General features: G+C 43.2%; 1 protein-coding gene across 5 annotated transcripts in view; it reads right to left on the reverse strand.

Moving 5' to 3' along the window:
* Nucleotides 1–22,347, reverse strand: part of TSPAN9 (tetraspanin 9) — a 185,836-nt gene that overhangs the window by 4,325 nt on the left and 159,164 nt on the right. For 4 of the 5 annotated variants that reach the window (XM_021393887.1, XM_021393898.1, XM_021393877.1 and 1 more), the window contains 6 exons: nucleotides 5,969–6,160; nucleotides 5,353–5,466; nucleotides 4,291–4,365; nucleotides 2,691–2,792; nucleotides 692–823; nucleotides 512–595 (listed from right to left, as the gene is read on the reverse strand). In XM_021393887.1, coding sequence (XP_021249562.1) covers nucleotides 512–595; nucleotides 692–823; nucleotides 2,691–2,792; nucleotides 4,291–4,365; nucleotides 5,353–5,466; nucleotides 5,969–6,160 — 699 coding nt within the window. The remainder of the gene's footprint in view (nucleotides 1–511; nucleotides 596–691; nucleotides 824–2,690; nucleotides 2,793–4,290; nucleotides 4,366–5,352; nucleotides 5,467–5,968; nucleotides 6,161–22,347) is intronic. The other variant, XM_021393868.1, reaches the window with a different exon arrangement.

Consider the following 22,347-nt stretch of genomic DNA (forward strand, 5'->3'; position numbering starts at 1 on the left):
TGTGCTTGATTAGCCAAAAACCTGTGACTGAAAACATCAGATTCTGGCAATCTGTACAAAGTACAGCAGTTATGCAGAAGTGCCGAAACAATATTAGATTATGTTGATACTTCTGCATTTCCTTTTTTATGCACATATTAATGTACTCAGTTCAGCAGCCATGATTTAACTCATTTTGGCAATTTCCAGAACTTGCTTCCAAATTTAAAAAAGAACAGACCTCTAAGAGACAAGGAAACAAATACATAATAAACCTGGTAACCCCAAAGCAGTGCTCTGAAGTCAAAATGCACGTAAGTGAAATCCCACTGTAGCATGTCTTCTTTGAGGGTCAGCGTGATGACTGACCTGCATTCTTTACAAAGATAAAGCCTCAAATGAGCTCATAGAATCTGACATTTTTGAAAACATGATCAAACTCAAAGCGGCTGGGGACCACTTTTCATGTAACAGAAACAGGAATGCTGAGAGCGAGTAAAATCTGTGTTGACACACATGATACCAGCGTTACCTGCATTATAAGGATGCACATCCCAATCGAGCCAAGGACATGCTTATTCTCATCAAACCAAGTCATAACTCTCTCATAACAACCCTGTAAGATGAAAATTGAATTCTCAAGGTTACATTTCTTTCATATGCATTCCCTCTATTTTTTTCTTTCCCACCCCTCTCTAAGACTTGACCTTACCGTTTTCCATACTAATTCAGTGGAATTCCGCCCGCAGTCTTGGGAATTTTCTGTACAACATCGGTCTGGGACAATGTTTTCTCCCAGTACTGGGTACCAATCCGTAAAGTCATTTACACCACAGCATTTCATCTATGGTAAAAGATTAATAAATTAGCTTAACTATACAAAATTTGTGAAAAGTACACCATCACAAGCTTTTAGTTAGAATCATAGTATCTTAGAATGGTTTGGGTTGGAAGGGACCCTTAAAGGTCACCTACTTCCATATCCCCTGTCACATGCAAGGATATCTTTCACTGCTTGAAGTCCTATCCAACCTGACTTTGAACACCTCTAATGACAAGTCATCCACTACTATTCTGGACAACTTCCTCCAGTATCTAACCACCTTCATAGTGAAGAATTTCTTCTTTATATCCAACCAAAATCTACACTCTATCAGATTAAAACCATTACCTCTTGTTCTGTCAATACACACCCTGGTGAAAAGTATTTCACAGTCATTCTTACAAACTGACTTTATACAGTGGAAGGCTGTAATAAGGTCTCCTTGATGCCTTCTCTGTTCCAGGTTTAAAAACCCCCAACTCACTCAAACTTTCTACATAGGAGAGGAGTTTCAGCCTCTGATCATTTTTTGTGGCCCTCCTTTGGATGTGCTGTAACAGGTCCCTGCATTTCTGGAGATGCAGAACTCCAGGCTGAGGTCTCAGAAGAGCAAAGTACTGAAGACAATCATCCCTCTCAACTTCTTGGCCATACTTTTGAAGTACCCAGTATACAATCGGCTTTCTGGGCTGCAAGTGCACATTGCCATCTCATTTCCAGTTTTTCATCCATCAGTATCCCGAAGTCCTTCTCTGGAGGACTGCACTCAATCGATTCATTAATCAGTCAGTGTTGGTATCAGGGATTGCCTCAACCCAGGTGCAGGACCTTGGCCTTATTGAACTTCAAGAGGTTCACATGGGCCCAATTCTCAAGCTTGCCAAGGTCCCTCTGGATGAAATCCCTTTCCTTTGCAGTGTTAGTTGCACCACTCAGCTTCGTGTCATCTACCAACTTGCTGAGGGCACACTCAATCCCACTACCTATGTCAATGACGAAGATATTTAGTAGTATTGGTCCCAGTAGAGACCTTTGAGGGGCACCACTCATTAATGGTTTCCATTTGGATGTGGAGCCATTGACTATGACTCTTTGAATGCAGCCATCCAGCCAATCACTTAGCCATCTAACAGCCCATCTATCAGACCTATAGGCTTCCAATTTAGTTGTAAGAATATTATAGGGGACTGTATCAAAGGCCTTACAGAAAACTGGGTTGACGATATCAGTAGCCCTTCCTTGTCCACTGATGCAGTCACTCCATCAGAGAAGGCCACTAGATGCATCAGGCATGATTTGCCCTTAGTGACGCCATGTTGGCTGTCTCTAACCACCTCCTTGCCTTCCATATGTTTCAGTATAGCTTCCAGGAATATCTGTTCCAGGATCTCATCCATAATCCTACCAGGCACTGTGTTGAGGATGACCACTTCTTTACATCCTCTAAAGCATTGTTTTTGTGCCTGGTGATATCTAAAAGCAAATACTTCATGACATTCCAAAAACAAACAAACAAAAAAACCCAACAGTTCTATATCCAAGGTGTGTTTGCATTTTTGTCCCAGTGACATAAGCCCAAACACCAAAACATAAGTTAATTTGCATTTGTCTACAAGTTCTGAACTGTTGTATAATATGTAGGTTTTGCTGCTTTTCCTCTGTTACAGGCTGTACTTCCACATGACAAACACAGAGAATCTCAGACAAAGGTAAGCATCTTTCACCTTACAAAATATTCCTTGATCCTGAGTTTCAGACTTGAGTACAAGACCAGAAACCAAAGCATGCATTAGCCATCTTTTAAACTGAAAACAGATTTTACAGTTAACAGACTGTGGCAACCTTTGTGGCCAAATTGCTATTTTTTTCTAATGAGAAAATGTGTTACCTCTGCTTGAATGATATTCCATGCATTTTTCAGTCCAACATTATTTTCTGAATTGTATAGCTTCATACCTTCCTTCAAATCCTTCTTTGCGCTCTCAGTGACCTGCATCATACAAATACAGAATGTCAGTGCACTGCTATTTATAGAAAAGGATCAAATTGTACAGACCTGAATATGGAATACATTTCTTTTGTTTCACCACAAACTTAACATGGGCAGAAAAAGATCTCTCTTAGCTTCAATACTCTCATAAGGTTTCTTCAAGCAGCTGCCAAAGTGAGGTCTGTCTCTCAGATTAATTACTCCTGGATTAATTTTCATGAGAATTTAAACAGCTTTCCATCTAGTAAGAGTCCACCATATAATCATCATCTCATCCAAACTAACGAACTAATCAGCAGAAATGTGCTGAGCTTCTGTTAACTTTGTCACAGACAGATGCTGGCAATATATCACAGCAGCCTCTCCTGACAGTAACTTATGGCCTACTTTAATTTACAAATATCCTAAAACCGGAGTCTCCATCTCCCAAACTTAACTTAAGTGTTCATTGCACAAGCAGGCTATAATCAGTGGCCAATATAAAATCAATTGAAAAGGGGCATTATCATTGTTCTTCTTGTTGGGACATGCTTACAGGATTTAAAATTTTCAAAAGTGTTCTTGCTTCAAAGCAGGAAGTCGGAATGCTTAACAAGAGATCTCATATGTCCTATTTCTCATATAAATTTCTTTCCAAGCCTGAAATCTTGGATGTAAATAGGAATGTATCTTGGCTCTGACAGGCAAATCCAATGAAGATTTGGAAAAAGGGTAAGAAACAGTTAACCTATGTATAGATCCTCGCATTGAGGGCAACTATTTTGTAAGATCTGTTTCATTCCTCTTTCACATTTTATTCAAAAACAGAAGTTCACCCCAACTCCCTGAAAGTGGCAGACATTATCATGACAAACTGGGAAGAGATACAATATGGAAAGAGCTCAGTTTTGAAATGAGTCTGGATATGCTCATAGCATAATGCTCTGTCCTATGTTTAACAGAGGTCTCCAATTCCCCCAGGATTCTTCCAGTCTTACTGAGCTGCTAAGTCAGTCAGCGGTACCTGCTTCTCTTAACCACTACTAGATAGCAGGCTAACTTCCTACAAATAGGCCTTGTGAGAAGCTGCCTCTTGATCCACTCTTCAAACTTGCTCCTTGCTCCTCCAGTCCTGTAGAACGGTTGGCCCTAAGAAGATAATGAAGTCCAAACCAGGACTTCCCACAACCCAGATCCATAAGATGATCAGCTTTTTGCAGAGACATCAAATAGTTATGTCAATGGGTATCTTAACTTTTAGGATAAGACTAAACAGAAGGCTTTGGACCATAGTTTTTATTTCAGGGAGAAAAATGTTTTCTCCTATTTGCTCTTCTCACCATTTCCTCCCTTCCTTTTCCCCTGGAAGCACCTTACAGAAAACAGCCAAGAACTCAGGGTTAAACCTTTGCCAAACTGAAGAGCAAAGAAAACTCTCACACTTTCATCTAACAAAAGCAAATTGAACCTTGTTTGCCTGCTTGTAAAGATAATTAATCTCTGAGTCATATTTGCTTACCTTGTCCATATAAACAAAGAACAAAATGAGTAATATCAGCTCTGCCAGGAGAATTATCAGCAAAACGATGAAAAACTAGAACAAAGAAAAACACTGTGAATATACACTTGCAAAATAGACAGCTACGGATTGAAGATTATAGGCCTTTTCCTCCAAGCCTTTCTTCTACTGCCAAAAATACGCAAGTTTGAATTCAAACAGTTCAAGTATGTTAATACTACCTTGTCACTACAGGAACCCTAAAGTTCCTGCAGGTCTCACCATCGATGAGGAAGCACACTGTTTAGCAATCTCTAAATCTTAGATTTTGCTCTACTATCAATTTTCAAGTTTCAGCAATGTACACAGTCAGTCTCTTTCCCTCATACAACCTACAGAACAAATGCTACCTGTTAGCACAGAGATTAATGTGATGTGTCACAGGAATGGTTCCCTTGTAGGTGGGCTTTAACTAGATCTGACTGCCTGTTTGAATAGTTACTACATAACTCAGCATTTCTATTTCTAACTGTCTGTAGTTGAAATCTCTCTCTGCAGGGGGCAGCCCAAGCACGAGCTTCAACAGTTTCTAATTTCTCTTCAAGTCCAGTAGCCACCTTCTAACTACTAGTGGTATGCCACATAGCTATGGCATTCCCATATACACAGTGGGAGAAATGGAAGGTGATGTGTTGTCTAAAAGTCAGAAACACACAATAACCTGTACCAAGACTTTTGCAGAGCCTTGTGAGAATACAAACATACTCTTAAAAAAAAAAACAGTTTCTGCTGGTGTTGTAGTTTATGAGAGTGAACAACATAGACCCCATTACTATTCTCTATTTCCTTTCTTAGCTGTACAACATACCAAAAAAAAACCAGCATAGAGTGAACAACTGCATGTTTCTCCTCCAGTTTAATTTCCTAAAGTGGTCTAGGGAATACTGCTCAGCTGTTCCCCAACAGCATATAAGGGAGACATTTACACATGAAAAACTCACATGATCCTTAGTAATACAGCACCTGCGATTCACAGACTGCATTTGAATTGGAACTTGTCTTCTTTGGAAGCCCTTATCTCACCTTCAGAGTGGTGAGGATCATGATGAAACCTCCTGGGTTTATGCAAGAGGAGAGATCCACGGTGTGTTTTCTAAGAGGGGTTCTCACACTCTGTGCTTCCTTGCTGGACAAATGCTGCCAATTACCAGATTATTATTTTTTTACATTTTTTTTAATGGTAATGCCAGGCAGAGACCCTGACTTCAGGTCAGATGCTTTCCACCAATCTCTGACACAGGCCTTATCTAAAGACAAAGTAGAAAATAGCCATGAGCAACTGTGACTGGCATCCAAAAGCAGTTGTGCTTAAGATTTTCCAGTCAGTCCTTCTAACAAACATTTTCAGAAGGGCTATCTATTTGACCCCACACTTCATGTTCATTCAGAGGTAACAGAGTAATGTACTTTGGTATCCAATACATAAGAATGCACAGTAGCAAGGATGCATTTGCTAAAGCACCAGTGAAATTACTGTGACCAAACCTGTGGAGTGTCATACTGTAATCCTAGAAGACAGGAAGACAGGAAGTTAACGGAAATGTTAGTGATCCACAGGACTGCTATGCACTGGTGAAAATATTTTTTAATAATAATCACAAAGCAATAGTGTTCATGAAAATAAGTATTGATGTCTTACACTCAAAAGTAGGCACTTGTTCTCCTTGATAGCACCTAGGCAGCCCAGAAAGCCGGTCACCATGACGACTGTGCCAAAGGCAATGACTAGGTTGGCAGCTGAAAGTGATGGAAAACTAGGAGAAAATGTAGCGAAGTTTCCTTGCGATACTGACAGCCAGATGCCCACGCCCAGGAGCCCACAGCCACATAACTGCAAAGAGATAAAATAAAGGTTTAATCATTAAAATAAATAGCACTGACTCCTTCCTCTCCTCTCTGAATGTAAGGATTTCTCAAGCAAATTCCCAGTTAACTGTTCTCCAGTAATATTCTCACTGGCTTGGTGCTGAAACAAAATTAAACCATATGTCCTTCCCTAAACTTAGGCATGTAATCTATACTGATAAATCTAGTTAAAAGCCACTGGATGGCAGAACTCTACTTTTGAAGACTCAGCACATGAAGCCAGGACTACCAATTTATCTCCCAGCAACACAACCCAGCACAAGTTTTCTGTAGGAAGGAAAAAAATTTTATTTGAAAGAATGCCTCATCACACATATTTGTGCAGTCGTCTACAGTCCAGTCATCTACAATCTCTCAGAGTATCCATCCCCACAGTTCCTCATTCTAGGCCAAGCAAAGAAGTCATGGAAGTAATTAAAACATTATCATTTCAATAAATATTTGTCATAACGTCCCAGTAGCCTGGATGAGTTTTATGATGAGTTCTCATAGCATTACTGTTGTTTGCCATTATTCAGTAGCAATCAGATTAGGTTTATTATCTACAGGAAACTCAACTTCCACTACTCTCTGCCAGTGGCAGAACCCAGATGAAATGCAAACCTGATAATAAAACACAAAGTTATTTTTTTTTCTTTTCTTCTCACTCTTAACAATACCATGTCTGGTTAAAGAAATAAGGTTCTCCACTACAGTCACAGGGCAGGTCTTCTGAAGAATGGCCAAGAGTACTGTATGTATTTCAGGGGGACTGAAAGCTGGCTGTTTTTTAATGCTTGCTTAAAATGGCTGATATAGAACTTCCCATCTGATCTGTGATCACCTGTGGACAAGGTTGCCACCCCCTAGATCAGACTGCCCAGGGCCCCATCCAACCTGGCCTTGAATATCTCCAGGATTGGGGCCTCTCTGGGAATCATGTTCCAGTGCCTCACCACCCTCTGAGTAAAATATTTATCCTCTTTTAATTTTTAAAAAATGTGCCCTCTTTTAATTTAAAACCATTCCTACTTGTCCTATCACAATCAGTGTATGAAGTTGGTCTCCCTCCTGCTCCCTTTAAGTTCCCTTTAAATACTGGAAGGTCTCAATTGGGTATCCCTAGATCCTTCTCTTCTTAACAAGCCAAACTCCCTCAATATTTCTTCATAAAGGACATGCTTCGGCATGCTGATTATCTATATGGCCCTCCTCTGGACACACTTCAACAGCTCTATGTCTTTCTTGTGCTGAGAGCCTCAGTTTTGGAAGCAGAACTCCAGATGGGCCCCATGTTGTCTGAGTAGAGGGGGACAATCACCTCCCTCATCTTTCTGGCAGACCCTCTTTTGATGCAGACCAGGAAACAGTTGGCCTTCTGGGCTGCAAGCACACTGTTGGCTCATGTCAAGTTTTTCATCCACCAGAATCCCCAAATCCTCTTCCTCATGGCTGCTCTCAATGAATTCTTCTCCCAGTCTGTACACATATCTGAGATTGTCCTGATCGAGTGCAACACCCTACACTTGACCTTGTTGAATCCACTTTTTAAGCTCTCAAGGTCCCTCTGGATGGCCTTCCATTCTTCTGTCATATCAGTTGCACCACTCAGCTTACTGTCATCAGCAAACTTGATGAGTATACTAAATTCCACTGTCCAGGTCATTGATAACGATGTTGAAGAGTACTGGTCTCAAAACTGACCCCTGGAGGACACCACTCATCACCAGCCTCCACTTGGACATAGAGTTGTGCTCCATTGACCACAGCCTTCTGGCTGCGACAATCCAACCAATTCCTTATCCACCAAACAGTCCACCCTTCACATCCATTTCTCTCCAATTTAGAGATAAGAATGTGGTGTGGGAGCATGTCGAAGCCCTTGCAGAAGTCCAGGCAGATGACATCAGTTGCTCTTAACTTTGTCTTCTGATGTTGTCACTCCATTATAGAACAGAATGTCACCAGATCATAGAAGGACAGGTACAGTCTGTCCTTGGTGAAGCTGCGCTGACTGTCTTGGACCACCTCGTCGTCTTGCACGTGCCTTAACATAGCTTCCAGGAGGATCTTGTCCATGATCTTCCCAGTCATGGACTAGAGGCTCACTGGCCTGTAGTTCCCCAAATCTTCCTTTCTACCTTTCTTAAAAATGGGAGTGATGTTTCCCTTTTTCCAGTCACTGGAGACTTCACTTGACAGCCATAACTTTTCAAGTACGATGGAGACCAGCTTGGCAACCACATCAGCTAGTTCCTTCAGGACACTGGGAAGCATGTTATCTGACCCAACAGACTTGTACACATTCAGTCGTATGAGGATGTCTCAGACTTTTTCTTCTCTTACAGTGAGAGGGATTTTGCTCTCCTTACCACCACAAAGAAGTTCAGGATCGTGAGAGATGTGGGAAGTCTGACTGCTTGTGAAGACAGATGCAAAGAAATCATTGAGTACCTCAGCCTTCTCCATGCCTATCGTTGCCAGTTCTCCCTTCTCATTTTATCAGAGGGGGTACACTCTGATACACTCCCTTTCTCTTCTGATCAATGTACCTTCAGAATTCCTTCTTTTTATTTTTCACATCACCCACCATGTTCAGTTCTAACTGTGCCTTGCCTTTCCTAATCACATCCCTATACATCAGGATGGCATCCCTGTATTCTTCCCAGATCACATGTGCCTGCTTCCACTGCCTGTGCATTTCCTTCTTACACCTCAGTTCAGCCATCAGGTCCTTGCTCAGCCATGCTGGTTTCCTGACTCCTCTGCCTTATTTGATATGCTGGGGGATGGAGAGCGCTCATGTTCTCAGAAAGGTGCCCTTAAAGAGCTGCCAGCTCTGCTCAGGTCCTTTATCCCTAAGGACAGTTTCTCATGGGAATCCCATCCACTAATTCCTTAAACAGCTGGAAGCTTGCTTTTCCAAAGTTTACAGTCCTGACTGTACTTTTTACCAGGCCCATGTTCCTTGAGATCAAGAACTCAACTAGGGCGTGGTTGCTAAAGCCCAGACTGCCACCCATCTTAACCTCTATAATTAGTTCAACTGCACAGGTGAGCACCAGGTACAGTAATGCTTCTCCTCTGGTTGGTTTGTCTAATATCTTGACCAGGAAGCTATCCTCAATGCACTCCAGCAGTCTCCTGGACTGCGTATAGCCTGCCATGCTGCTTTCCCAGCAGATATCCAGGTGGTTGAATTCTCCCATCAGGCTGAGAATTTGAGAGCATAATGCTTCTTGTAGCTAGAGAAAGACAGCCTCAACAACAGGCTTCCCTTTATCATGTGGCCTGTAGCAGACCCAGACCAGCAGATGTCCTTTATAAGTCCAGTACCTAATTTCTACCCACAAGCTCTCAGCCTGATCATGATCGTTTTTTAGTTTTCTACTCTTTGCAGACTATTCACATTTGCATATAGAGGGCAACTACTCTGCCACTCCTTCCTTGCTTATCTCTTCTGAAATGCTTGTAGTCCTCGATCACCTTATTCCAGTTGTACAATTTGCCCCCCATGTTTCTGTAATAGCAATTTGCTCATGGTTTTGTAATTGCACCTTGCCAAGATCAAAGGCAAAATTCACATCGCTTTTATTCAGAAGGGGATCAAAGCACATCCCCACACAAAACTTGGAGTACATTGCTCCATTTTACTTGAGCCACTGCAGAGGGAAAACAAAACAACACCTAATCACTATTCACAGAGACATCTTAAAGCTGTTTGTCCTGGTTTTGACTGGTGTATGGGAACTCCTGAGTCATGGCCTGAACCACTGATTGAGCACCTGGAGGAAAGACCCAGTCAGCCCTGGGAGCACAGGTGAAGGCCTCTCAGGCCTCATTTAAGGGCTGACTGCCACTGAGGAAGGATCTCTTCCTGGAGCTCCCTCCTTGGTGGAAGCTTTTCCCTGCAAACCCAGAATCTTCTGATACAGGTGCGTGATTTACTTTCCTCCCTTTGTAGCACTTTTCTATAGTGCCTGTCCTTCCACCTCTTTTTGTAATGCCTTTTCTATTCTGCTGGTCCTTCTGATTGCTACATTTGGTTAATTTTCTTCATCATACCTTGTATGTTTTGGATTTAGGATAAGAATAATGCTAATAACACAGTAATGTTGTAGTTATTGCTGAGCAGTGCTTACACTACGTCAATCACTTATCTTCTCTTACTACCCTGCTAGCAAAGAGACTGGGGTTAGACAAGGAGCTGAGAGGGGACAGAATCAATATAGTTGACTGTAACTGACCAAAGGGCTGTCCCATACCATATGGCATCACACTCAACAACAAATTCTGGGAGAAAAGAAGGAGAAAGTGAGACATTTTAGAGTTTGTCTTCATAAGTAACCACTACTTATGATGGAGCCCTGCTTTCCTGGAAATGGCTGAACATCTGCCTGTAAAGTGCTAAATGAATCCCTTCATTTGCTTGAGAGTACAGCTTTTGCTTTACTGGTTAATCTGTCTTTATCTTTATTCATGTGGTTTTGCCTTTCCAGTTCTTTCCCTTATCTCAGTACAGAGTTATGAGTGATCAGGTGTGTGGGGCTTAGCTGCTTACTGGGGTTAAACCACAACACTGTCAGTGCTCGCATGTTATCAGTGACAAGAAGGAAAAGTTTCTGCCATCTAGCTGGTTTGCTGCACCCATCCCACTCCATTTTGCCTGTGCAAATTTATAACTTTTACTCAATTGGAAACTCAAGTTCAGTATCTCCACTGATATCTCCACTAAAAGACGGTTAAATCCTAGTGATGTAAAACCTAGTGATGAGCACTAATCTAGCATGATGAAGAGCTCTATGACTTCTGGGGCAAGTATCCCCACTTTAGTCTGAGGTGATTTTACCAGCAGGGCAGACAGTTCAGTTAGAAGTGAACTGCTTAGATGTAGGAAGGGAGAGCTAATTTAAAGTGCAGGAACTCATAAAAGTGCTCTATAGGACAGACATGAAGACAGAAAGGGAACAAGAGAAGATAAAGAATCAAAGCCAGGAAAAAAAAAAAGGACAGATAACCTGTATCCTTCTGCCCATCCTTCTCTACTTATCTCTTCTGAAAAGCTTGTAGCCCTCAAATGCAGTGTACCAGTTGTGTTATACGTCCATACAGTTGTACTATTCATTTCCGTAGTAGCAGTTGGAATCCAGATAGAAAATGGTAATTTAACTACTCCTGCTTGTCTTCCATGCTGTGTGCGTTCGTGTAAAGGCACTTCAGCTTGGCTGCTGGCCACGTTATCTTCTCAGAGGAGCCTTCCCTCATTCCTTTAGGACAATTCACAGTTTTTTTTCCCCGCTGCTTCCTAAAGTATTGGTGTTCCCTGGCTCTGCTCTGTCAATCAGAAGTACATCTCCTTCTACTGTTGAATCTAGATTAAAGCTCTGCTAATAAGACCAGCTGCCCAGAACACTCTTGCCTAACTTGTGAATTGTGTCCCATCTGGCATCAGTGTGCCCAGTTCCTTGAAGCTGCATACAAGACCATAGAGCCCAAAGCCCTGCATGTGGTTCCAGTCACACAACCAGTCATTCACTTGATCTATTCATCTCCTCCTTAGATCAAGTCTCTAGCTGGGAGAATCCTACGTGCACTGCCAATCCCTTCAGCAATTTTCCCAAGTGATTTAAAGTCTCTTCTGATACATTAGAGCATCCTCATTGCAGTCTCATTTGATCCTGCTTGAAAGTGTAGGAGCAGGGAGTAGTCATCCACTGTTTACTACAGTAGCCTCTTCATTGTATTATGAAGGCATGCCCCTGGCAGGCAGCAAGCATCTCTAGAGAGACTGTCTGGATGGCAAATAGGTGCTTCAGCACCCCTCAGCAAGGAGTCTCCAAATACTAACACCTTTGCACTTTTTTGGTGGCACTGGTTCTGATACAGGAGGTTGACTGGACCATCTTTGTGCAGTTGCCCTTTTATGGGTCTTTACTGCTACCCAGGCACTCTCCCTTTTCCAGCCCCGGAGACGCTTATCTGTTGCATAGGGGCATTCTGGAGGCATGTAAAAGACAGAGCAGACTTCTGTTCAGAGCAGAGACAAGGGTGTAGTCTCCACTGTCTTGTGTATCATTGCAGTCTGTCTCCTCAGGGTTGGAAGCTAGCTTAGCTTCCCCTTGCCGGGACTTAAGACAAGCTGTCACTTGATTCATGTCAGTGAACAATACCACACATCAAACCATAACTCATATTACTGGACACTATGCTGCCTGCTCATTTCCTCAAGCAAACTGTCAACTTGCTCAAAAAAATTTATCAAGCCAGGCATGCTAGCACTCATGACATCAAACTCTGCCCACAGGCCAGAGGAAAACTTCCAGATCCTGGAGTTCCCTGCAACTGAAGGTCTGGGTAGTGTTCCTGGAGTTTTCATTCAAAGAATCTTCATATGGAAGAAAGGATCAGCAGACATGAATCATAAAACATTCTGGAAACAGGTTGTAAAAGAACTGTGTTATTGGATTTTTTTCAGATACCAAGATCACCTTATTAATGTAGAAACAACTGTAGTAAAGAAGAGAGTATTGCAAAAAGGATGAGAAAGACAAGAGACTGTTTCACTTCCATTAAACATTTTTTTCCATATACCATAATGAAATAATCTTCATATCAAAAAAGCTAGACAAGGATTCACTGTTCCCAGATAAGAGATGTAATGTTATTGCAGAGCCTGAAATGTTGGAAAAAGAGACTGGGCCAAAAGAATGCCTAGCCACTTAACTCTAAATCTCAGCAAAAATTAACAAGTCTTGCAATTATTTAGGGTTCAGATGGGCATGGCTAATAAATCGGCACAGTTCATGATCTAATGATTTCAGAAGAACAGAAGGAGGTAAATGAGAAGGTGTAAATCAAGTAAAGACAAGAAAAAGCTACTAGAACAATGAACAACTAGTTCACTAGAACAAGCAAGACAACAAAGACATATGGGAAGAGGAAGAGAAGCTCACTTATCTCTTTTTCTCACAAGCCAGACTGAAGACAAATTGTGTCAGCAAAGAAAAATCCAGAATCATAAGGATTCACAATAGACAAATAACTTTGTTCTTCCCCACTTATGATAGTATTCACTTTATCATGAAGTGTAATGACAGGACAACAGGTAATGGCTTTAGATCTGTCCTCTTTTAGTTTAGATTAAAATTAGGAAGAAATTATTTACTCAGAGGGTGGTGAGATATCCAGTCTGAACTTCCCCTGTCACAGCTTCATGCTGCTCCCTTGGGTTCTATCACTGGTCACCAGGAAGAGAAGATCAGCACCTGCCCCTCTGCTCCACTTGTGAGGAAGCTTTAGGCTGCAATGAAGTCTCCCTTCAGTCTCCTTGAGGATGAACAAATCAAGGGACTTCAGCCGCTCCTCACACATCTTCCCCTCTAGACTCTTCACCATCTTTGTAGCCCTGCTTTGGACACTCTAATAGTCCTACGTTATTTTTATACTGTGGCACCCAAACCTGCATATAGTACCTCAAGGTGAGGCTGCACCAGTGAGGTGTGGAATGGGCCAGTAACTTACCTCGACTGGCTAGAAACGCTATGCTTGATGCACCTCAGGATACAGTTGGCCTTCCTGGCTGCCTGGGCACACTGCTGACTCATATTCAACTTGCTGTCAACCATGATCCCCGAAATGTCTTTCAGTGGTGCTGCTTTCCAGTGTCTCATTCTGAAGTCTGTATGTATAGCTAGGGCTGCTCCTTCCCAGGTGCACTTGTTCTTGTTAAACTTCATGTGCATGAAATTACTGGTAAACACAAACAGGAGTCCAATGACACTCCTGATAAGCTCAGCTGAAACCTCCTTGATGAGATGTAGCTGACAGGATAGAGAAACATTGGGGGCACAGAAGAAAGAAGCCATGATATTAAAGTGATCTTCCATGAAAAACAGGAGGCAGCAACAACTGTTCAGGGAACTGATGTCCTGTGCTCTGCTGTGGTTTAACCTTGCAGGCAGCTAAGCAGTACACAGCCATTTGCTCCCTCCCCCCTACAGTAGGGTGGGGAAGAGAACTGGAAAAAAGGTAAAGCTTGTGAGTTAAGATAAGGACAGTTTAATAGGACAGAACAGGGAGGGAAATAATAAAAGAATACACAGTATAAGTGATAACACCATTTCTCACCACCCACCAAGCGATGCCCAGTTCCCTACCAATGGCAGCTCCCTCAGCCAGCTCCTCAGTTTTATTGTTCAACATGATGTGACATGGTATGGAATATCCTTTTTATCATTTTGGGTCAGTTCTCCAGGCTGTCCCCTAATAGCTTCTTGTGCACCTCTAGCCTCCTCACTGGCAGTGTCGTATGAGAAGCTGAAAAGTGCTTGATTTAGTGCAAGCACTGCTCAGCAACAACTAAAACCACATAATCACAGAATGGTTGAGGTTGGAAAGGAACTGTGAAAATCATCTAGTCCAACCTCCCTTTCCAAGCAGGGTCTCCCTGCTTGTGTATTCAATTCAGCATTGTGCACAGACAGCTTTTGAATGTCTCCAGCAGACAAAATCCTGAAACATTTCTGAGTAACCTGTTCCAGTGCTCAGTTACTCTCACAGTAAAGATGTTTTTCCTCAAGTTGAGTTAGAACTTCCTGTGATTCAGCTTGTGCCTATTGCCTCCTGCCTTTTTTTCTGGACACCGTTTAGAAGAGTTGGGCCTCATCCTCTTGACACTCTTGATCCTCTTTTAGGTACTTATATACATAGATCAGATACGCCCTGAGCCTTTTCCAGGCTGAACAGGCTCAGCTCCATCAGCACTACCTCATACAAGAGATGCTCCAGTCTCTTAGTTATTTTAGTAGTCCTTCGCTGGACTTGCTCCAGAAGCTCCACTTTTCTCTTGTACTGAGAAGCCTAGAACTGGATACAGTGAGGCCTCTCCAAGGGTGAAGGGGAGGATTACCTCCCTTGACCTGCTGGCAACGGTCATCCTAATGCAGTCCAGGATGCAATTGGCCTTCTTGGCCACATGCAAAACATTAATGTTATCAAAATAATTTTTCTCCTAAATCCAAAACACAGAGCTATGCTTTCCACTATGAAGAAAATTATCCCAGCCAAAATCAGGACAATATCCAGTTCTTATTCCATATCATTTATGCCACGCTCAAGTCCCACAATTTCCAATACATCTCAATTAATAACCACCACCTTTCCTGTCTTTTGACATATACAAAGATATAATTCCTTCAGTCTATGGGTGTACTGAGTCTGGCTGGGATAGAGTTAACTTTTCTAATAGCAGCCCAAATAATGCTGAACTCTGCACTTGTAGCTAGAACAGCATTGATATCACACCAGTGTATTGTTTATTGCTGAGTAGTGCCAGTACAGCATCAAGGCTCTCTCCAACCCACACCAAAAGCCAGTAGGCTGGGGGTGAGCAAGAGGTAGGGAGGAGACAACACTTGGGCACTGACCTGAACTAACCAAAGGGATATTTCATACCGTAAGATGTCACTCAACAATAAAAGCTGAGGAAGGGAAAGAAGTGGGAGGACTCTCATTAGGAAAACATCTGTTCTCTCAAATAACCACTATGCATATTGACTCTTTGCACTCCAAGATTTGGCCAAACATTGCTTGCTGATGGCAAGTAGAGAAAAATTGCTTTCTCTCTCTTTGCCTCTGCATGGCTTTTGCTTGTTTTGATTTGTTTGCTTTTCCCTTTCTTTTCCTTTTAATTATATTATCCTTACTTCAACTTGTGAGACTTTTTTTCCATCATTTTCTCCTCCTCCTCCTTTGAGGAGGGAGAATGAAAGAGTGGTTGTGGAGAAGTTCAGCTGTCTACTTGTGTGAAAACACCACAATGGGCCATCTCTCTGAAATATTTGTTTAGTTCATTTAGACCATGGCTTCGGACTCCCATCTGTCATAACAGTCTGCAGTGGAATTGCCAGGTCACAGCCTGAACCAGTATGTGAGCATCTGAGTGCCCGGAGCGCAGAAGCCCCAATCCCCCCTTCCTCTCTTTCTCTTCGGTGGTACTTCTGGCCGTACTTCTAGCAGCATGTATGCACTCAGAGCCTGTGTGGTTTGTCCCCCCCTCCTTCTCCAGCGCACCAGAGTTTGAACTAGAGAGGGCTGCATTCCTCAGCTCACCCTTTTTTTCCAAACTGTTGCTGGGAGGGGTGAGTTAATCCATCTTTCTTTGGTATCTTGTTCTATAGTGCCTGTATCTCAAATAAAGGCTCTGTCATTGCCTTTGTTTGCTTTACATTTTGGCAAACCAGGCAGCCAAATACCTTTAAAGATAGTCCATTATAAGCCTCCTAAAATATTTACTATAGCATTTCTGAACAATATCATGTGGTGGTTTGAACAGGGAAAGACCACCCCTTTGAGTGAAGTTCTGCCAGGGCACATCCTGGGATTCCTAGGATCCCCATATTGCGGGATTGCTTTTATCATTGAAAAATGGGGCCCCCTGTGGGACAGAGGAGATGTTCAGAAGTTCCCAGCATGCCTGGCTGAGTATTTCCATAGTCTTAGCACAAATATACTCACTACTCGAGAACAACAGTTAGCTGTATCCATGGTGGCGTGGCCACTGTTGATGGCCTTGAACCAGCTAAACATAACTGAAGAGGCTCTCGCTGATGAAAATCAACTATTATGTGACCGTGTTGAAAAACTGGAAAGACAGGTCACAATTTTCACAGGGAATAAACCCAATCCAATCATTCTCCTACAGAAGAGATATCTCTCTAGAAGTTACTGAGGACCTTGTACAAGAGAATCCACATGAAATGAACTCTGTAAATAAAAGCACTAAGAGGTCAGATCCCGAAGTTCCACTAGGGCTAGATCCCTTTGAGATCCAACTGACTGTAACTCAAAAAAAAAAAAAAAAAAAAAAGCAGGATAGGCCAGTGGGGGTGCCCCCGATCAGTGACACCCTGCCCAGACCACACTACATGTAACAGCTAACCCATATACAGCAGCTGAACTAATGGATTTAGTACAGCAATGTAGACAAAAACTGAGAGCATGCCAGTGCGGCTGCTCTGGTTATGGGACATGGGGGCAGAAAGCATTGTGGTGAATGGACCAGAAATTTCAAAACTAGCATCTATTACCACTCACCCTGCCCTCAGGCAAAGACTATATGCCACTGTCCAACATAATGAGGAAAATCATTTATTGATCAAATGGTTAATGGCTGCATGCTGTATAACATGGCCGAATAAGAGCAACATACCATTAAATATGGGCCTATGGTCCTCTATGGCCTTGGAGGCCATAATACAATAGGCCACCCAATTGGTGGCAGATCTGGAGGAGACAGAGCACCTATGGGCCAGGCATAATGTCTGAATTGTGGTGGAAAAGTCGGAGATCCATCCACCACCATGACCTAGGAGACCTGCCCCTAATGTAATTCCATCTGGACCCATTAGGGTCTCAAGAAAACAAACGTTTAATGACCTGATTAAAGTGGGAGTTCTATTTAAAAAGATTGATTGACAGCCTAATCAGGTCTTATTACAGCTATGGAAACAATTACCAGACAGTCAAAGATTCCAATCTTCCCCTAAAAGGGAAGGAGTTAGACTCATAGAACAGATTCCACAAGACACGTGGAATCTAGAAGACTTCATAGTCCCATAAAAAAAAAAAAACGCAAACTTCAGGTGGCCTGGGCGGCCACGGTCGAGCTGTCAGAGGAGAAAGACTTGGGGATTGAAGAGGTGATGGCATGACAGAGGAGCCAAAATTCCCCAGGACTAGGGTCTCTAGAGGGGACCAGAGACCCTATGTCAGAAATAACATTGGTCCTGAAAGAACGTAGAATGGGTAATGGTGCTAGTAGATACTGGGGCAGAAATATCAGTCGTATATGGTGACCCAAATCAATTTTCAGGCACTAAGGCAATGATGGGTGGGTTCAGGAGGAGGCAGATGATCCCTGTAACCCAAACATGGTTGAAACTGGGGGTTGGGTGTCTATCACCCCAAGAGTACAAAGTGTCTATAGTCCCAATTCCAGAGTACTTATTGGGAGTAGACATCCTGTAGGGTCTGACTCTCCAGACCACTGTGGGAGAGTTCAGATTAAGGCAAAGATGTATCAGCATCTGGGCAGTGCAGGCAATTTTAAGGGGCCATGCAAAAATTGAGCCTATTTATTTGCCGCAGCCACACCAGATCACAAATACAAGGCAACATAGACTCCTGGGTGGGCAAGAAGAAATTATGACAACTGTGCAGGAGCTGGAGAGAGTAGGGGCCATTAGACCTGCACACAGCCCATACAACTCCCCCATATGGCCTGTCAGGAAGTCAGATGGTACATGGTGAACGACAGTAGACTACAGAGAACTAAATAAAGTCACACCGCCAATCCACACGGCTGTACCCAACATCGCCTCCTTCATGGATACATTAAGTAGAGAAATAGAAATATATCACTGCATTCTGGATCTAGCAAATGCATTTTTCAGCATTCTAATTGCTAAGGAATCTCAAGACCAGTTTGCATTCACATGGGAGGGCAGGCGCTGGACTTTTCACATCCTACCTCAGGGATACATGCATTCACCTACTTATTTGTCATAATCTGGTGGCACATGACTTGGCAAATTGGAACAAGCCATCTACTGTCAAAATGTACCACTATATTGATGATCTGATGTAAACATCTGACTCAGTCGAGGCATTAGAGAAAGCAGTACCATCACTAATTACTTATTTACAGGAAAAAGGATGGGCTATAAACCCACAGAAAGTACAAGGACCAGGGCTATCAGTTGGACTCTTGAGTGTTGCCTGGTCAGGTAAGACTAAAGTGTTACCCAGAGCAATCATAGATAAGATTCAAGCATTCTTGGTTCCCACAATACTGAAGCAGTTGCAGGAATTCTTGGGTATATTAGGATACTGGCAATCGTTTATACCCCATTTAGCACAACTGCTAAAACCTCTACATCAATTAACAAAAAGAGGCCAAGTATGGGATTGGAGTAGAACGGAACAAGAGGCCTTCCAGCAGGCAAAAATAGCTGTTAAACAGGCTCAGGTGCTGGGTATATTCGATCCAACCCTTCCAGCCTACCTAGATGTACATGTAACTCATGAAGGTTCAGCTGGGGGCTGTGGCAGCACCAGAGTTCCATTAGAATCCCAATTGGGTTCTGGTCACAGGTTTGGCATGGAGCAGAAGAAGGATACAGCATGGTTGAAAAGCAGTCATTGGCTGCGTATTCTGCACTGCAGGTGGTAGAATAACTCAGACTGCAGAGGTTATTGTTAAAACTTTGCTGATCCAGAGGTGGGTAAAAGATCTAACCCACATTCCTAAGATGGGGGTGGCCCAATCAAAAACAGTGGCATGTTGGGTCACCTACCTTAGTCAGAGAAGCCACCTGTCATCATCTCCACTGAAGGAAGAACTGCAGAAGATGCTCGGCCCGGTAACACAGTGAGACAATACCACAGTGAGACACCTGAGAAAATAATGGTCACTTGCCCAGAGAAGAGTCCCATACAAGAGGGGAAATACCTATTCCAGAAGACGCTTGGGAAATGGATGGATCCAGCAGAGGGAATCCAAGCAGGTGGCGAGCCGTCGCATACCATCCCTCAACTGAAACAATATGGTTCAAAGAGGGGCATGGACAAAGTAGCCAGTGGGCTGAGCTATGAGCTGTGTGGATGGTGATAACTCAAGAACCAGGCGACAGTGCACTGAACATCTGCATGGATAGTTGGGCAGCCTACCGAGGGCTCATGCTCTGGATAGCACAGTGGGCCACTCAGGATTGGACAATCCATGCCCAACTTATCTGGAGCAAAGATATGTGGGCTGATATATGGAATGTGGTTAGGCACAGGACTGTATGAGCATACCACAAAGATCATAGTATCATAGAATCATAGAATGGCCTGGGTTGAAAAGGACCTCAAAGATCATCGAGTCTCAACCCCCCTGCTAAGTGCAGGGTCACCAACCACTAGACCAGGCTGCCCAGAGCCACATCCAGCCTGGCCTTGAATGCCTCCAGGGACGGGGCATCCACAACCTCCTTGGGCAAGCTGTTCCAGTGCATCACCACCCTCTGTGTGAAAAACTTCCTTCTAATATCTAACCCACATCTCCCCTGTCTCAGCTTAAAACCATTCCCCCTTGTCCTATTGCTATCTACCCTCACAGTCAATCATTCCCCCTCCTGTTTATATGCTCCCTTCAAGTATTGGAAGGCCACAGTGAGGTCTCCCCGGAGCCTTCTCTTCTCCAAACTAAACAAGCCCAGTTCCCTCAACCTTTCCTCATAGGAGAGGTGCTCCAGCCCTCTGATCATCTTGGTCACCCTCCTCTGAACTCCTTCCAAGAGCTCCATGTCCTTCTTGTGCTGGGGGCCCCAGGCCTGGACACAGCACTCCAGATGGGGCCTCACAAGAGCTGAGTAGAGGGTGACCACCATCTCCCTCTCCCTGCTCACCACTCCTCTTTTAATGCAGCCCAGAACATAGTTGGCCTTCCGGGCTGCCAGCACACACTGCCGACTCATGTCCAGCTTCTCGTCCACCAGGACCCCCAAGTCCCTCTCCGCAGGGCTGCTTTCAAGTACTTCTTCCCCCAGGTTGTATAAATACCTGGGATTGCCCTGGCCCAAGTGCAGCACCCTGCCCTAAATATACCCTAACCTGTGTTGATACAGTGAGTGGATTAATGCAAGCCTATCCTGTAGCAAAGGGAAACCAAGCTTATACCATTAAAGCTCTAACTAGGTTGATGGTGTCATATGGAACTCCTGAGGTCATCGAGAGTGACCAAGGTACAGATTTCACGGGTGCAACTGTGCAGAAGTAGGCTGAAGACAACAACACTGAATGGAGGTTTCACCTGCCCTATAATCCTACATTCCTCAGCTCACCCTTTTTTCCAAACTGTTGCTGGGATGGGTGAGTTAATTCCTTTCTTTGATATCTTGTTCTATAGCGCCTGTATCTCAAATAAAGGCTCTGTCGTCGCCTTTGTTTGCTCTACACAGTCCTTTAAGACAGGAGAGATGGTGTGTGGACTGCTGTATGCTGGAGGCAGTTCTGGTTCTATCACTGCTGCACTTTTCCAGTTCTATCACCAGTGCACTTTGCTTGGTTCCATCAAAACTTGTTCTTCATTAGTTTGGGTGGCTCTTACTGTAATACCACTGACATAATAGCAATGACATCCAGCATCATATGGACATACGGATATACAAATTGGCATCATACATTTCAAATTATGGACTATTATCACCCAAAATCAAATCCCCTTGATGTACAAATAAGAATTCCCCATCCTTCTGTATTACTCACCAAGAGCACCCAGCTCCTTGAGCAGAAGCAATCCCACAATGGGTTTGCTTTTGTCCAAGGAAGGAATAACCCAGAATGTCTTTCCCAGCATGTTTTTATATGCACTACAGGGACTTTATCCTCTTTTACAGTACATAAGAGTTTTGATTGGGCAGGGCCAGATTCACTGGCAGATCTCCTAGCATTGACTAAGCAAGTGGCCTTTGCTAAATGTCCCAGCACTCACTGCTTTCAGTGCAGTCTTTATAACTCTTTATAACTTCATTGTTCCATTCAATCTTCCTGGAGGCCAATGCAAGACAGGGAAGGGGATGTGATATATCCAGTCAGTGCCATGCTTTTTGGCCCAGAAGTCTATGAGGTTTTTCATAGCAGGACAGGGTAGCTGCTCTTGTAAGATCCCAAAGTATGGCTTCTGGCCCAGTCCTCTTCACATACACTCAACTTGTGTTGCAAGATTGCTTGCTTACCGAACCTGGCTCTATTAGAGAGGTTTTATAACAACTTCTATCAGCATTCCAGAGACTCGGGAAAGGATGGCTCCTGCAGTGTCTCCCAGATGGCACCAAAGCACAGCCAGTTCAGGGAAACATCTATCACCACCTCAAGGGAATCAAGCCATGCAAGTAAGTTTTCTAGCCATCTGCTTTATAGTCAAGGGCCTAACAGGGAATAGCACACAGCAGCAGGGGTTTTAGTGTTACTGTTTGATTCAGAAGAGGGAAATGTTTTATTTTTAAATGCCTTTGAATACCATTTCTTTGTAAAATGTTTTGAATACCTCATTATGAGAAGTTGCAGATTTTGTTACCTTGTATTAAGACTTTAAAAAAAAAGAATGCTCTGTAATTTAAAAACTAAAAA

This window comes from Numida meleagris, chromosome 1 (genome assembly GCF_002078875.1).
Source record: "Numida meleagris isolate 19003 breed g44 Domestic line chromosome 1, NumMel1.0, whole genome shotgun sequence".
In the NCBI taxonomy this organism is placed as follows: domain Eukaryota; kingdom Metazoa; phylum Chordata; class Aves; order Galliformes; family Numididae; genus Numida; species Numida meleagris.